The following is a 15342-nucleotide window of genomic DNA, read 5'->3' as shown; positions in this document are numbered from 1 at the left end:
GGGAATGCCAAGGCCGGCGGCACGCGGCGGTGCCAGCAGCGCTCACCCGCAGCCCGCCCCCGGTGTCCGTCCCCCCCCCCCGTCCCCACCTCCACCCCCTCGCCCTGCCTGGGGTCCCCCGTGGGGACAGGCCCCCGGCCCCGTGCCTTTCCCTCCGGACTTTGTCCCCAAGCCAAGGTGAAAGGTGCCGGGAGACACCGGGGCCACCACGGCGGCATCACCGGGAGAATTTGGCCCCAAGGTGAAAGGCGAAGGCGCAGCGATAGCGCGGGGCTGTTCCCGGGTCAACCACCTTTCCGCGCAGCTTATTCCTTCATTAATAATTAACCGGGCGGCGGCACGCGGGCGCTGCGGGCACCCTGGCCCACCCGGCCCTTGCGGGGCCAGCTGGCGAGCCCACCTAGGCCTGGCTTAATTAACCAACTCACAACTGGCTTTTGCGGGGCTGCGCGGAGCCAGCTCGTGCCCGAGGACCCCCGGTGCCGCCGGAGCCCCCGCGACACGGCCCCGTGCCCTTGTCCTGCCCGGTGCCACCGCACCGTGACCGAGCTGTGCCCGCTGGTTTTGGCTCCGTCCTGCCCGTCCCCAAGGGAGCACCCACCCCAGGCTGCCCCCAGCCCCTCGTGACCCCCCCCGGGGGCTCTGGCACAGCACCACGCAGCGCACGGGGACGGAGCGCTGGGCTGCAGCACCGGGGGGCTCCGGCGCATCCCCGCGCCCCCCGCTCCTTGCAGCAGCGCCGGGCGCTGCCAAGCCTCGGTCCCGGGGCGGGGGGAGGAGGGGCAGCGAAGGGCTCTGGGGAGGCCACCCCCCCGTGCCCCCCCCCCCCCTTGTCCCCAGCCACCCTCCCGGGGACAAATGGCCCTCTCCAGCGTGGCACGGCCCCATCCGTGGCGGGCTCCGTGCGCCCCTGCGGCTCCGCTCCCGGCTCCGTGCGCGGGGACCGCGGTTTGGGTGGGGGGGGGGGGGTGGCGGCGGCGGAGCCCGGGGCCGGGAGCTGAGCTCGGGGGGGGGGGGGGCGGCCCGGGGGTGACCGGCAAAGGGTTGGGGGGGCGCTGGCGGGGCAGGACCCGGCGGGCGGCGAGCGGAAGGGGAGGAGGACGGGGAGGAGCATCCAGGGCGGCCACCGCGGCAGCGGCTGAACTTTGCTCTTTCGCGGGAGGCGGGGAGAGCCCGGGGCTCGGCGGAGCGGGTCCCGCCGGACCGGGCTGCATGCAGCCTCGGCGGCGGCGGCGGGGCCCGTAGGGGCAGGGGGGGCCCGGCCGGGACAGCGGCGCCTCCATCCCTGCCGGTGCCGCGGAGCAGGAGCGGAGCCGCCGGAGCGGGGGCAGCGGGCAGCGGGAGGAGGAGGAGGAGGAGGAGGAGGAGGAGGAGGAGGAGGCGGCGGCGGCGCCCCCCCCGCATGCGGCGGAGCCCCGGGGGGGCCGCCGAGCCCGGAGCCGCCGCGCCCCGCCGGTGGGGGGTGTGTGTGTGGGGGGGGGATGCGCGGCGCCGCGCCCCGCTCCCGCCGCCGCAAAGTTTGCGCGGGGCCCCCCCGTTAAGCGGGGCTGCGGGAGTGGGGGGGAGGGGGGGGGGTGGATAGGGAGAAAAAAAAAAAAAACAAACAAGACAACAAAACAAGAGAAGAATATATATATAGGGAACCGGCCCCCATCCGCCTGCCCCCCCTAGAAAAAAAAAAAAAAAGAAAAAAAAGGAAAAAAAAAAAAAAGAAAACAACAAAAAACCAGAAAAAGCAACTTGCTCAACTCGCTCCGGGAGGCGCCGGCCGCCGCGCACCGGGGGCGCCGCTCCATGCGGCGGCGGGGCCGGTGCTGAAGCCCCCGGGGCCGCGGAGCCATGGCCATGGTGGCCGGCGGCTGGGGCGAGCCCAACGGCGGCGGCGGCGGCGGCGGCGGCGGCGGCGGGGAGGAGGCGGCGTCCCCGGCGGGCGGCGGCAGCGACGCGGAGCACGGCGAGGAGGAGCGGGCCGGGGCGCCCGTGGACTGCGTGGTGTGCGGGGACAAGTCCAGCGGGAAGCACTACGGCGTCTTCACCTGCGAGGGCTGCAAGAGCTTCTTCAAGCGCAGCATCCGCAGGAACCTCAGCTACACCTGCAGGTAGGGGCTGGGGGGCGGTGGGGACCCCCCCCCCCCCCCCGCCTTCCCGGGGCGGCTGCGCCGCGGCGTGCTCGCAGCGCGAGCGGTGGCACCGGTGCGGCTCGGTGGTGGCCACGCTGTGGCTCGGCGGTGGCCTCGGTGCGGCTCAACGGTGGCCTTGGTGTGGCTCAGTACTGGCCCCAGCGTGGCTCTGCGGTGGCCCCGGTGCAGCTCGGTGCTGGCCCCAGTGCGTCTCGGTGATGGCTGCTCAGCCACCCCGGTGCAGCACTGATGGTGGCCCCGGTGTGGCCACACAGTGGCTCCGCCGTGGCCCCGCTGCATCGTGGGGTCTTCCTGTGCTCTGCACCCCGTGGAAGCGGCCCCAGCCCCTGCAGGGATGGGTGGCCCTGCCCGATCCATCCCCAGGGCCGGTGGCAGAGCGGGTCGTCGTCACCGCCCGGCTCTGCTCCAGCATTAATTGCCATTTCAGCCTGAAAATGCGCCGAGGCTGCGTGTGAGTCAGCCTGGTCACGGCCGCGCTACCCTGAGAAAAGCACCAGCACGGCACCGAGGATAATTTTAACCGGAGGTGTCGAGGGCCTGGCGCGCTGCAGGGCGCTGATCCTGCGCTGCCCTTGTGAAATGCCGCTGACGGTGCTGGGCCCAGGGGCGGTGATCCTGGACGAGCCCCTCGACCCACGCAAAGTTGGGAGCTGCAAATAATAACTCCAGAGCTGCTGGTGGGCTCATGGATGCGCAGGGCTGCCGTGCCCCGGGACGGAGATTGGGGCTGTTGGCAGCACAACCGTGCACACGGGGCTCACGCGCAGGGCAGGACCCCGCGGCACGTGCGGGCGCTTCCAGCGGCGTTTGCTGACCCGGTTGGATGCGGCGAGCACGGCACCCCGCGGGTGCACCGGGTGCCCCGCTTTCTCCCTGCCCGAGGGGCTGCCGGCTGCGACCTTCACCTCACGGTGCTGGGATGGCACCGAAAGGAGCGGGGCAGCGGTGCTCCCGCGGCGGCTGCCGTCTCCGAGCCGCCTTGCTCTCGTTTGGGCGGCCTAGATTCGTCCTCCCCCACACCTCTGCTTTGGCACCGGTGGCGTGGCACCCGTGGAATGGTGCGGGCATCCTCCCCGGCGCTGCCTCAGTTTCCCCAGCTGATCTGCGGGATGAGAGGTGCTGGTTTCCTCCGTCACGAGCCGCCGCATGGGATGAGTTGTGTGAAGACGGGGCACACGTACGGCTTTTGAGAAATGCCAGGTTCCCAATTGCAGGGGAAACAAAGGAGGTGCAAAATCAGGGCTCCTCGGGGCAGGAGGGCTGCGCCCCAGGTGCTGCCGAGGTGCGGAGGGATGCAGGGCGCAGCACCCCGAGGTGCTGTGAGCAGCCCAGCCCTCGCCCCGTGCTGGTCGCCTGCTGCAGGTGGGGTCTGGCCCCCGGCTCGGTGGTGCAGCGGAGGGTCGGGAGTTTTCCAAGTGCGCAGCAACTATTGAAGGGGCAGGGAACAATGCTCTCCTGTGGCAGCCCTGGCATCTGCTTTGTCGAAGGAGTCAAAAGCAGCAGCGAGCCAAGATTGCTCTAATTTGAATATTAAAAGTGAGTTGGATTCAGTTTAGTTCTTGCACTAAATAATTACATGTTCTAATTACATAATTAGCACAGTATACGCCTTTTGTGTTCTCACAGTTTCCCAGGTCGCTGCAGCGGATCAGCTGGGAAACTCGCTACGAGCTGCCGGCGTTAGCCGAGGCTATTCTGGGTTTTTGTGGGGCCGGGGGGGGCAATCAGGCGTGCCCCCGCCACGCTGGCCCTCGGGAGGGTTGGCCACGATGCCGGGCGCGGGCGCCTGGCTGATGAAGATGTAACCTGCCGTTGTGATTAGCGATCGCTGCTCCCCTGGAATAACTTTTATCAGCAGCGCGTTCGAAGTGTGTTAAGCGCAGTGGTGATGTTCAGGGCGAATTAATTCCGGTTTGAGCGCCGCGGGAATCCCTGCGTGCCTCTCCTCCGGAGTTGTGTCGGAATGAGGATGTTCGTGTCGGGGCTCCCAGGCAGAGCCGAGCTGCTGCTGGCCCGTGGCATGGCCTGCGACTTCCTGCCTCTTGCTTTATACTGCTTAATTTTATTGCCAATTCATCAATAACCTCTTTTCCTCCTCAAACCACGACGGCCGCTGGGTGGGACGTGAGCACCCGCTGTCACCCGCGCCCTGCTGCGGCCCTTGACCGCTGGGATCAGGGCCACGGGGCTGAGCCGCCGGCGATGCTTCGGGAACGTCCCTGGCAGCCTGGCCCAGCCCAGCTTTCTGCCCTTTTACCCCAATTTCACCCCGTCGATGCCCAAGCAAACCCGTTGCGTGGTGCGGGGCTGCTCGGGGCCCAGGATGAGGATGCATTTCCAGGGGGGCCAGCCCTGACCCCATTTCAGGCTCTGAGGCTGCTCAGGGGGCATTGGGGAGCATCCCCCTGGCCGGCGCAGAGCGGTGGCCCCCAGGACCCGGCCCCACAGCGGCCGTGCCCGCAGGGGCAGCCCAGTCCTGCAGCTCCGTAGGAAATAGTTGGAATTCCTCGCGCGGCCGGGGCCACTCCTGCCTCCAGCCAGCCGCCTCGTGATGGGGGCACGGGGCATTGCCGGGGGTGGGAGCCCCCAGCCCCGCGCTTCTCTTCCCTCTGTGGAGCTCCTCCCGTGCTGCGGGGGCTTCTGTGGCTTTCCCAAACCCCTGGGCATTGCTGGAAACACAAACCCTCAGCCCTTTCTGTTGGAAATAGCTCGCGGTCTCTGTTACCATAGCATCTGCGTGCGGGCGAGTGTGCGTGTGTGAGTGTGTGCACAGGGGCGGCGTGGCACCGGGAGGAGGCTGCGGGGCCGTGCCCGAGGGCACCGGCGCGGGCGGTGGCGGAGGAGCCCGGCGGGGACGTCACGGTGCTGCCCGGTGCCACGTCTGCCCTGTCCTCCCTGCAGGTCCAACCGCGACTGCCAGATCGACCAGCACCACCGCAACCAATGCCAGTACTGCCGCCTGAAGAAGTGCTTCCGCGTGGGGATGAGGAAGGAAGGTAACGCCAGCACCGCGGGGACGGGGACGGGGACAGCTCCCACCTGGGCCACCAGCCCCGTGCCGCTTCAGCGGGCGCTCGCCCAGCTCTCTGAAACCCTCTCACCCTCTTTGCAGCGTCAGCCTGGGGCCAGACCTCCCTCTTTTGCCCCTTTTTCCTCCTTTTTCGCCCTCGGGGCCAGCGGAGCAGGTGGTGTTTGTTTAGAAAGCTGCACGCTGATAAGGTGACACACCTGGAGCCGCCCGGGCGCGCGCCCCGGGCACGGTGGAGGTCGGCTGGGAACGGCGCTGCTGCAGCCGGGGCCATGCAAATCCTGTCCAGAGCTGCACGGCTGCTTGGCTTGGGCCAAACGCTCCCCAGGCTGCTGCAGACGGAGCTGTCCTGAAAATGAAGGATTTCAGCTCAAAGCAGAGCCAGCAGCAGGGTGGCACGTGTGTGCCTGGGGCGAGCTCAGGGTCGCCGTCACCCATGGTGCCACGTGCCCCTGTCTGATCTGGGCTTCAGGGGTCCGGGCTGGGATGGAGGGTGCTGAGCTTCAGCTGCGCACCCTGGGGGCTGTGTCCCTGCTGCTGGCACGAGCCGGGGCTCGGCGTGGGCTTGGCGCAGTGCTGGGGCTGCTCAGCGGCAGGTGGCATTAACGCAAGGAGCAGGGAGAAGGGTACTGGAAGCAGGACAGTAATTCCCTCCTTTCCAGAGGAGTCGAGATGGCATTATTGCCACTTAGCATGATTTAGAGCTCTCATTTAAGTGGCTCATGAACAGCCCATAAATTAATTACTAGGGACTGAGCAAATAGTGGGCGCTAATGGGAGAGGGGGGAGCTGAAAAATGGCTCTCCCTGCACGCAATTAGGAGGGGGAGTGCCCCGGGGTTAACGACGCTTCCAAGATGGACGTTTTATTTGCAAATAAATGATTGCCGCCATGCAATGACCTTGGGCAGCAATCGCCCTGCGCTGCCGCAGCTGGCGCGGGGGGGGCCACAGTGCCGGCGAGGCGCCCGCCTGGGCACGGCACAGCCGGAGCCAGGTCCCGGCGTCCTGGCACGGGGTCGGGCGGTGGCGCTTTCCCAGCCCTGCTGCTGCTCGGAGGCCGTGGCCAAGGAGCTGCCAGTGAAGCTCCAGGGTGCTGAATACATGAGCGCAGCAGCTCGCACGCGCCGCCTCCCTCTCCTGCAGTGCCTGAAAGCCGCCCGTTGTTCCCGGGCAGGGAACCTCTGCGGGCAGGAGGTTCCAGGATCCGTCCCTGCGCAGGGCGCAGAGAAGCCCGGGTGCACCCACGGGTCCCCCGGGAGCTGGGTGGGGGGGAGAAGCTGGATGCGGGATGCACAGCGCGGTCAGACACCCCCCTGCTTCCCTCTCAGCCGTGCAGCGGGGCCGGATCCCCCCCACGCACTCCAGCACCAGCCCCAACACCATGCCCAGCGGGGAATACTTCAACGGGCAGCCGGTGTCGGAGCTCATCTCGCAGCTGCTGCGGGCTGAGCCCTACCCGGCCGCCCGCTACGGCTCGCAGTACGCGCAGCAGGGCAGCGTCATGGGCATCGACAACATCTGCGAGCTGGCCGCCCGCCTCCTCTTCAGCACGGTGGAGTGGGCTCGCAACATCCCCTTCTTCCCCGAGCTGCCCGTCTCGGACCAGGTGGCCCTGCTGCGGCTCAGCTGGAGCGAGCTCTTCGTGCTCAACGCGGCGCAGTCGGCGCTGCCGCTGCACATGGCCCCGCTGCTGGCCGCCGCCGGCTTCCACGCCTCGCCCATGTCGGCCGACCGCGTCGTCTCCTTCATGGACCAGATCCGCATCTTCCAGGACCAGGTGGAGAAGCTCAACCGGCTCCAGGTGGACTCGGCCGAGTACAGCTGCCTCAAAGCCATCGCGCTCTTCACGCCGGGTAGGTCGGCGCTGCCGCCGCCGTGCTCGAGCCCCGTATCCACCCCACGCAGCCATGAGCCCGCAGGGAGCGTCGCCTTTGGGATTTGGGGAGCAGGGAGCATCGGCGGGGGGACCTTGCACCCTCAGCACCTCTCTGCTGTGGTTTGAAGCATCCCGGCTCGTCCTTCTTCTGAGGGGCTGAGCGTCTCTGGGGTGACAGGAATGAGCAAAACACATCTCCCCGTGCACTGATGGGTGTTGGGAACGCCCCCCCCCCCCCCCCCCAACTGCTGGTCCATGCGTGCTCAGCGTGATCCACAGAGAAGCTGCAGGCTCTGCAGCAGCACTTTGCAGCTGGAGCAATCCCCGCGTGGAGCATGGCCTCGGGGTGGGGGGGGCGCCCCCATGGACACCATGGGTGCCCTCGCTTCGGGTGGGTGCAGGCGAGGGGCTCTGCATCGCGCCTGGCAGGAGCTGGGTGCCGATGGAGAGGGGCAGGGGGGTCCTGGGGGGTTGAAGGAGGGGGTGGTCTCTGACCGCAGCTCCCTCCCCTAACCCCTCTCCATTCCCCCCGCAGATGCCTGCGGCCTCTCGGACCCGGCGCACGTGGAGAGCCTGCAGGAGAAGGCGCAGGTGGCCCTGACCGAGTACGTGCGCTCGCAGTACCCCTCGCAGCCCCAGCGCTTCGGCCGCCTCCTGCTGCGGCTGCCGGCGCTGCGGGCCGTGCCGGCCTCCCTCATCTCGCAGCTCTTCTTCATGAGGCTGGTGGGGAAGACGCCCATCGAAACACTAATCAGGGACATGCTGCTGTCCGGGAGCACCTTCAACTGGCCCTACGGGACGGGGCAGTAGGGGACAAAGACAAGGATGCTCCTGATGGGGACGGCCCGGACACCCCTGAGATGCCAAACCCCATTTCCCTCCGGAGACGCAGCCGGTGCCGTCCCCAGGGCCCTGAACTGCTCGAGCACCTCGTGACTCGTCCGCCTGGGGGCTGCTCCCCCCACCCCGGGGTGAGCCCCGAAAGCCGCGCGGTAGCGGCGTTGTGCTCCGGAACCCAACGGTACCGCTCCTCTCGCTGCAGGCGGACGCCGGACTTATCCTCAACCCTGCCAAGCAGAATTCGGCCGCCGTGGGGCAGGGAGGACCCCGGGCAGCACCGGGGGGTCAATCCCGGCTCTGTAAGGCAGGATCCGGCCCGGGGAAGGAGCCTCCAGCCTCTTGCTGCCTGTCCCAATCTGGATTGCAGGCGTCGGGGTGGAGGCGATGGAGCTGGAAGCAGCCTCGGGGGGGGGGGGGGGGGGGGCTGCACAGAGGGGTCCTGGCACGTGCCCTCCCCCCAAATCCTGCCCATGGTGGGTAGGGGCTCATTCAAAGCCCCTTTGCACCCTCCCAGGACAGATCTGGCCTCGAGGACTGAAGCGCCGACCTCGGAGCAGCCCTTCTGGGGCCAGGCTCCCACCCCCAGCCCTGCACTTTCCACTGAAGCATCTCCGACACCGGGGCGCGGGGTGGGCGACGTGGGGGGGGCTGGGGGTGTCTGGCACCGTGCACGACGTGGGTGCAATTACAGGCGTACTTCCTGGGTGCTCTGCACCCAGCCCAGCCCCTTCCCCCCCAGGGTCACTCCAGCGCCTTCCCTTCCCTGCTGCTGCTTGCTTGCTTGGTGCTTTGCCTCCCACCCCCCCCCCCATGGATTTTAGGGTGGGGGGAGATGGATGTGGGCATTCCCCCCCCCCACGCTCGCTCTATTCCCGTGCCTCATTTTCAAGCCAGGACCAGGTGAGAGGGGGGTGGGGGGAGGGAACCAAAAATCGGTCTGGAAAGTGGGGGCACTGGGGACGGGGGGGGGCATAAATGGGGCCGGGGGGGGCGTCCCCGTCCCCCGCCCAGGTCCTCGCAGCGAGGCTCTGCTTCTCAGGGGTACGTGCTGTGCAGACAGAGGCAGGATTAGGCGGGGATTTGTCATTTAGATTGATTCACTGAAAAATATAATCCTTGTTCAATGATACTAAACAAATTAACGGAAGTCAATAAAGATGTTTCTTACAACGCCGGGGGGCTGTGCTGGACGGGGGTGATGCTGAACCCCCCCCCCGGGTGGGGGGGAGATGGTGTCGAGCGGTGAATTAAGCCCCAAAAATGCTGGGGGGGGGGGGGGGGGTTGGTGGAGGATGATGTTCTTCACCCCAAAGGTTCCTCGGGGTGAGTAAATCCCAGTGCACGTGGTCTGACTGGGGAAGGGGCGGCGTTGGGGTGTAAGGGGAGGTTTGTACCTTGCCTGTGGGCCCTGACTTAAAATCAACAGATACAGTTTATTTAAACAACGGTAAAAATTACACAGTTTCAGCCAGTTCCTTACAAAATCTCGCCCCCCCCCCAGCAGCTGCCTGGGGGGGGGGGCTCTGCCTCCCTGCCGCAGGGCCGGGGGATGCTCTGCCTTCACACGACGCGGCCGCGATCCTGCCCTGTGTGCTGCGGGCTCCCAGCACCAGCGCGGGGCTGGGGACACATTTTGGCACCCCGAGGTGCCACGGGGCTGGTGCAGACCCCGCTCCGGACCCCAGCGCTTCCCGGAGGCAGGGGGGCTCGTTCACGCCTCCCCAGGCCAGGGGACGGGTGCTCAGGACCCCCCCAAACATATTTACAGCACGAGGAGGGGAAACGGCCCCCAGCACGCACCCAGCGAAGGCACTCGGGGGTATTCACAGTGGCTGGGGTCGACGCCCAGGGGTCGCTTTGGATGTTGTTTTTTTTTTACAAAAAGGTACAAAATGCATAGGTAGGAGTCTGTGCGGCGGCGGGGCCGGCGGTGCCCCCCTGGCACGCATCCTGCCGTGGCGCGGGTTAACCCCGCACCTTGTCGTAGTCGCTCACCATGCGTTTGATGTGGAAGAGCTTGTTGCGCAGCGCCTTGGTCTCCATCTTCTTGGTCTGGTAGTCGGGGCTCTGAAAGGCGGCGCAAGGGCAGGCGTCAGCGCCCGTGGGCCGGGGCTGCTCGGCCACGGCACCGCGGGGCTGGGGGGGCAGCTGGAGCCGGGGGGGGCAGCGCCGAGCCTGGCACCGCTCATGGGTTGGGGATGGAGAAGCAGGAGCAGGCCCCCAGGGAGCACCACCTGCCGTGATATCCCCCGGCCGTGGGGGTTGCACATCCCTGCAGTGCATTTTTTTTTTGCCCTCCCCCAGGCGCAGCGCACCCGAGTAACCCAATTTCAACCGGGATGTGGGAACTGAGAGCAACCGGGCTCCGCGCACTCACCCGCTTCAAGTCCTTCAGCTGGTTGTATTCCTCTGCCACGTCCTACAAAGGAAACGGGTACGGGGGGATTACGAGCAGCCCCGAGGGGGGGTGTCCTGCAGGGACAAGTGCTCCCCAGTGCCCCGCAGCACCAGCTGGTATCCCCAAAGCTATGCAGCATCCCCCACGCCCTGTGGCATCCCTGGTGCCCTGCAGCATCCCCAAAGTTATGTGGCATCCCGAAAGCTATGCATCGTCCCCAAAAGCTATGCGTCCCTGGTGCCCTGCAGCATCCCAAAAGTTATGCGGCATCCCCGGTACCCTGCAGCATCCCGAAAGTTAGGCATCGTTCCTGGTGCCCTGTAGCATCCCCAGTGCCCTGCAGCATCCCCAAAACCTCCAGGACATCCCCAAAGCCGCAAGGTGTCCCCCCCGGCCCCGATATACATACCTGGTACTGGGGGCTGTCCTCGGAGATGCTGTCGAGCTCCTTGCTGAGCTGGTTGAGGCGGTCGTTGACGCCGTCCATCTCGGCGCAGAGCTGCTTGTAGCGCTTGAGGTCGGTGTCGAACTCCTGCTTGTACTTCTGGCGCGCACCGTCCGATGTGATGGGGGGGTAGAAGCTGCGGGACAGGGGCAGGGTCAGGCCCCGCAGGGGCAGCTGCGGGCAGGGGGTTCCCACGGGGCCCCCCCCCTCACCTGGCCCACTGGTCCTGGTCCCGCTCGTCGCTGGACTCCACGGCCGTGGTGTAGTCGGTCTCGTACTGCGACTCGTCCAGCTCGGGGTTGCGCCGCCGCCTGCGGCCGCGCCGTGCGGGCGCTTTGCTGGGCTGCTCCTTCACCTTCTCCTCCACGGGGCTGGTGCTGGTCGCACGGTCCGGCTGGTCACTGCGGGGACACGGGGACATCAGCACGGTGCAGACGGATGCCCCCAGCACCCCCCGCCCAGCCGGCAGTGCCCCCCACTCACCCCCGGCTGCTGTAGGTCCCGGAGGGGTAGTAGGCGGTGTTGGGGGGCACGTAGCTGTAGGAGGGCGCGCTGTAGGGCGGCGCGTTGACGGGGCTGGTTGGCTTCTCCGAGTAGGCGAGCGTGGCCGTCTCGTCCTGCACGCTGGCCCCGTCCGTCACGTTCTTCACCTGTGAGCAGCGAGAGGTGCTCAGCGGGGGGACGGTGGCACCGGGGACGCTGTCATCGTCCCGTGTGGCCGGAGAAACCCCGGTGCGACCGCTGCGACTCTGTCTGGGGTGCTGATAGGGAGGGGGACCGGCAGAGCTGCTGCACGATGTCCTGCTAGGGGGGAAGGCAAGGGCTGGGGGAGCCCCCCCAGGCAGGAGAAGCAGCATTTTGGGAGGAGGACTTGCCCGTGGACCCCACAGCAGGTGACATTGCCCTGCACAGAGCCACCGTGTGCGCTCCAGCACAGGCGCACACGTGCCCGGGGGCACCCAGCATCCCTCCTGCACCCCCAGGTGACAGCCCCCCGGCTTCGCTGGGTCCCGCATCGCCCCCCCAGGTGCTCGCTGCCCACGCAGGGGACGTTTGCACCGGCCGCACGGGGCTCCTGGGGGAGGACGTGGGCCTGGCTGGGCAGATGTCCCATCCCGTCCCCCGCCTTCCTTCCTGCCCTTTGTGGGTTGTTTGTGCCGGGACGGAAGCCGGTCCCTGCCGGGGGCCGGGATGGTGGCCCTGGGGACGTCAGCTGAGAACTCCGGCTGGCAAAGCAGCTTCCTCTGCTGCTTTTCCCCCACTAACGAAGATGCCGTTAAGCGAGGGCCCCAGGTGAGACCGCCACCGGCGTGGGGACAGACACGTCCCCGTGCCACGCCAGGACGGAGCCGGAGGATCACGCCCAATCGAAGGTCACCTCTCTATCTCAGTCTCAACCATAAACTGGGAATGAGATGTCCCGGGGATGGTTTCACACCCTGACACACCGATACTTCCCTGCCGCAGCGTCCCCAAAAAGCTGGCAGGTGCCAGCAAGGGACACCGGCAGAGCTGGGGACACCGCGGGCAAGGAGCACCGGGGGTGCAGGGGCTGTCCCCCAGCCGGGCCGGCCCTGCTGCGGGCCAGGAAATGCTTAGCAAGGGAGGGACTTTTAACAAAAATAAATAAACCAGAACAAAGGTGTTTTTGCAAAAAGAAAAACAAATATTAGATGTACACACACGGAGGGGTGCGTGCGCACACAAGGAGCTGGGCTGAGGGTTTGAAACCGAGCGCTTTGCTGGACTCTGGGATGGCAGGGAATGTTTAAGATCAACCTGAGCTACTTGTTGTCCCCATGGGGTCCTGGTGGGGGAGAGCCCTGTTCCCTGGCACCCCAATACCTGGGCACCCCAACGCAGCTGTCTGGGCTGTCCTGGTCTGGTGGGGATGAGGACTGGGATAGGAATGGGGTCAGCCTCTCCTCAGCCAGGGCACAGCAGCACCCAAGAGCCGTGCTGAAGGACGCAGGCACATTTCCCAGCCCTGGATCAAAGCCCTGGAGCAGCCAGAGCACCCCAGGGCCCCTCCCTGCCCTCCCTGGGAGCAGCCCCCAGCACCCAGGGGACACCAGGGTGTCACGGTGCGCACGGAGCCAGGCTGGTGGGACAGAGCCAGGCCACAGCTGGGTGGCACGGCCCAGAGCCACGTCCCCGGAGCCGAGTTAATCATTGACGAGACCGAAACCGAATCGTGTCGGCAGCCAGCGCTGGCAGGAGCTGGGCGAACAAAGGGGAGAGGGCGCAAAGCCTCAGCGGCGCGCTGCTGGCGCCCGGCCCATCTGATCCGACCCTGTTTGTCTTTCAGGGAGGCCGAGCTCGCCCAGCCCTGCTCCGTTCCCAAAGCATCATGGCACGGGGGCACGGTACCGGGTGGAAAAAGCCAAAAAAAAAAAAAAGGGGTGACAGGGAGGGACCTCGTGGTCCCGTGCACTGCTTGGCGCTATCGGTGATAACGGCGCACCCCGGGAGCTCCCGGCTGCGGGGCTGGGGGTGTGCAAACACCGCGGTGAGGTTCTGGCAGAATGAGGCTCCTGGCATGAGGTTGGGCTGGGGACGGGCACGGTGCAGCCACGGTGGCACAGCCGAGTGCAGGGAGCAGCCCCCCGGGACTCACCCACTCCTCAACGTTGGGGCCCTCCTGCAGCACCGGTGCCTTGTCCCAGTAGATGTTGGCCTTGCCGTACTTCCAGATCTTGCTCCGCGTCTTGTGGGCGAAGAAGCAGATGAGGCAGAGCAAGAGGACGATGAGGAAGCCGCAGACGATGGCCACAGCCTGGAGGAGAGGGAGGGAGGATGGTGAGGGGGGGGGCAGGCTCTGGGAAGCCCCCTTCCAGGCAGGGCAGGGGTCTGGTTACCCAACCCCTCCCTGAGGCCAAATGGGAAGCGCTCCCCCCCCTCCCAAACACCCCCAGTTTTGGATGGGCGGTGGGACAGACTCTGCCCGGAGCTCACCGGGCTTTGGAGAGCTTTTGGCCCAGCCCCAGCAGTGGAAGACGATTTGGTTTTCTCGTGGGGACAGGACAAGTGCAGGTCCCAGGGAGGTGACCCCCCCAGCACCTGGGGCCCCGAGCCAGCTCCTGCACCCGAGAACAGGGACCCTGCCCGTGGGGGTGCCATAGCACCGGTGTTCCCACGAGCCAGATCTCCGCAGCTGCACAGAAATCGGGGCCGAGCAGGGACGGATCAGGGCCACGCTGAGCCCTCGAGCCCGCGGCTCCCCCCCGCTCAGCCTGCGCTCAGGGCGCAGGAATGCGGCACGGCCAGCCCAGCCGGCCAGGAACCGGCAGCACCAGTTCCACCCCAGTGCCGCGCAGGAGCCCCCGCTGGCCCCAGCCGAAACCGGGGCCGCTGAGCCCTGGTTCGCAGGATCCCGCTGCCTCCTGCCCCACTGACCCCAGCGCAGCCCGGCACGCAGCACCACGCGCAGCCCCGATCCCACCCCCTGCAGGCACACCAGGCTTGCTGAAATACTTTTACGAGCAGGGAGACCAAAGTACCAGACAGCAGAGCTGTGCTGGGGCGCAGCACGTCCCCTCCCCGAAACTCCCCTGCTCTGCCGGTTGCACCGGCACCCTCCCTGCCGCCCAACGGTGCCAGAAACGTTAAGGACGGAGCGGAAAGTCCCAGCTGGCTGGGGACACCGCGTCTCACAGCCGGCCCAAGGGCAGCACAAGCAGTTACAGACACTCTCCTTCCCGCACTCGGCTGCGATAAGCGGCGCTGACCTTGCTCAGCCTCACGGCCTTGGGCTTTGACCCAAAAAGGGGGGGTCTGGAGGTGGCGGGGGGACACACTCACCTCCTGGGGGTCCACGGTACAGTAGTGGTAGATGTACTGGTTGAGGTAAGTGCTGCTGCTGTACACCTGGTTGCACATGGCCAGCAAGGGGCTGTAGTAGTAGCTGCCGGTCATCTGCGCCTGGGGGTTGACGCCCACGACGTAGACGATGGAGGCGATGAGCATGACGAAGGCCAGCACGGCGCACACCACGATGACCACCAGGTAGAAGCGGCGGGAGCGCGAGCTGCTCGACTTGCTGATGCTGGCCACCAGGAGCCCCAGCTGGGCCAGGAAGCAGAGCACGGCCATGCCGATCATGAAGCCGTTGGCCGTCCGCGGGTTGGTGACCCCGCCGTAGTAGCCCCCGTACCCGTAGTTGTAGCCCAGCCCGCTGCCGTAGTAGCTGGAGCCGTAGTAGCCGCCCAGCCCGTTTCCGAAAGCCCCCCCCAAGCCGTAGCCATAGTCCCAGGCGAGGGTGGAGGCCACGCAGGCGAAGATGGCGATGCAGAGCATGATGATCACGGCCTCCAGGATCCTCACTACGCCGGGCGGCGAGGTCCACTTGTAGAAGTGCTGCGGCACATCCTCGATGTAGTAGGAGCCCGGCGGGGGCGAGCGGGCGCCGTAGTCGTAGCCGTAATCACCCGGCGGGGGCCCGTAGCCCGTGGGGGAGCCGTAACTCATGGGGGGGCCGTCGTAGGACTTCTTGCTGAACATGGTGGCGGTGGGGAGAGCCTGAGGGGAGACGGACGGAGCTGTGGGAGCGAGGCGGGCGCGCACGGCACCGCCGGGTTTCCACGTCTCCGCGCGCCCGGCAGGGACTTTGGTC

The 15342-nt window shown here is 66.9% G+C and overlaps 2 protein-coding genes across 2 annotated transcripts; one reads left to right on the top strand and one right to left on the bottom strand.

Annotated features, from left to right (window-relative positions):
• The first annotated feature begins 1583 nt into the window (after positions 1 to 1583).
• On the top strand, positions 1584 to 9051 carry NR2F6 (nuclear receptor subfamily 2 group F member 6). Its single transcript, XM_040537755.1, has 4 exons — positions 1584 to 2099; positions 5043 to 5137; positions 6500 to 7024; positions 7583 to 9051. Exons 1-4 carry the CDS (start codon positions 1840 to 1842, stop codon positions 7855 to 7857), a joined length of 1155 nt encoding a protein of 384 aa, XP_040393689.1. The 5' UTR covers positions 1584 to 1839; the 3' UTR covers positions 7858 to 9051.
• Positions 9052 to 9300: 249 nt separating this feature from the next.
• On the bottom strand, positions 9301 to 15336 carry OCLN (occludin). Its single transcript, XM_040537753.1, has 7 exons — positions 14532 to 15336; positions 13348 to 13506; positions 11214 to 11380; positions 10943 to 11131; positions 10695 to 10866; positions 10265 to 10306; positions 9301 to 9954 (listed from the first exon to the last, which is right to left on the bottom strand). Exons 1-7 carry the CDS (start codon positions 15228 to 15230, stop codon positions 9853 to 9855), a joined length of 1530 nt encoding a protein of 509 aa, XP_040393687.1. The 5' UTR covers positions 15231 to 15336; the 3' UTR covers positions 9301 to 9852.
• Between the last annotated feature and the right edge of the window lie 6 nt (positions 15337 to 15342).

The sequence above is a fragment of the Cygnus olor genome, chromosome 26 (assembly GCF_009769625.2).
Source record: "Cygnus olor isolate bCygOlo1 chromosome 26, bCygOlo1.pri.v2, whole genome shotgun sequence".
Lineage (NCBI taxonomy): Eukaryota > Metazoa > Chordata > Aves > Anseriformes > Anatidae > Cygnus > Cygnus olor.
Note: the sequence above shows the minus strand (reverse complement) of the source record. Positions and strands in the feature narration are given on the sequence as shown.

Excerpts from the sequence above, each read along its gene's own strand:
- NR2F6 (XM_040537755.1), top strand. The coding sequence starts at position 1,840 with ATGGCCATGGTGGCCGGCGGCTGGGGCGAGCCCAACGGCGGCGGCGGC. Across the intron at positions 5,138-6,499 it reads CGTGGGGATGAGGAAGGAAG|CCGTGCAGCGGGGCCGGATC; the intron begins GTAACGCCAGCA and ends CTTCCCTCTCAG. Across the intron at positions 7,025-7,582 it reads CATCGCGCTCTTCACGCCGG|ATGCCTGCGGCCTCTCGGAC; the intron begins GTAGGTCGGCGC and ends TTCCCCCCGCAG.
- OCLN (XM_040537753.1), bottom strand. The coding sequence starts at position 15,230 with ATGTTCAGCAAGAAGTCCTACGACGGCCCCCCCATGAGTTACGGCTCC. Across the intron at positions 10,867-10,942 it reads GACCAGGACCAGTGGGCCAG|CTTCTACCCCCCCATCACAT; the intron begins GTGAGGGGGGGG and ends CCTGTCCCGCAG. Across the intron at positions 10,307-10,694 it reads AGGACAGCCCCCAGTACCAG|GACGTGGCAGAGGAATACAA; the intron begins GTATGTATATCG and ends TTTCCTTTGTAG.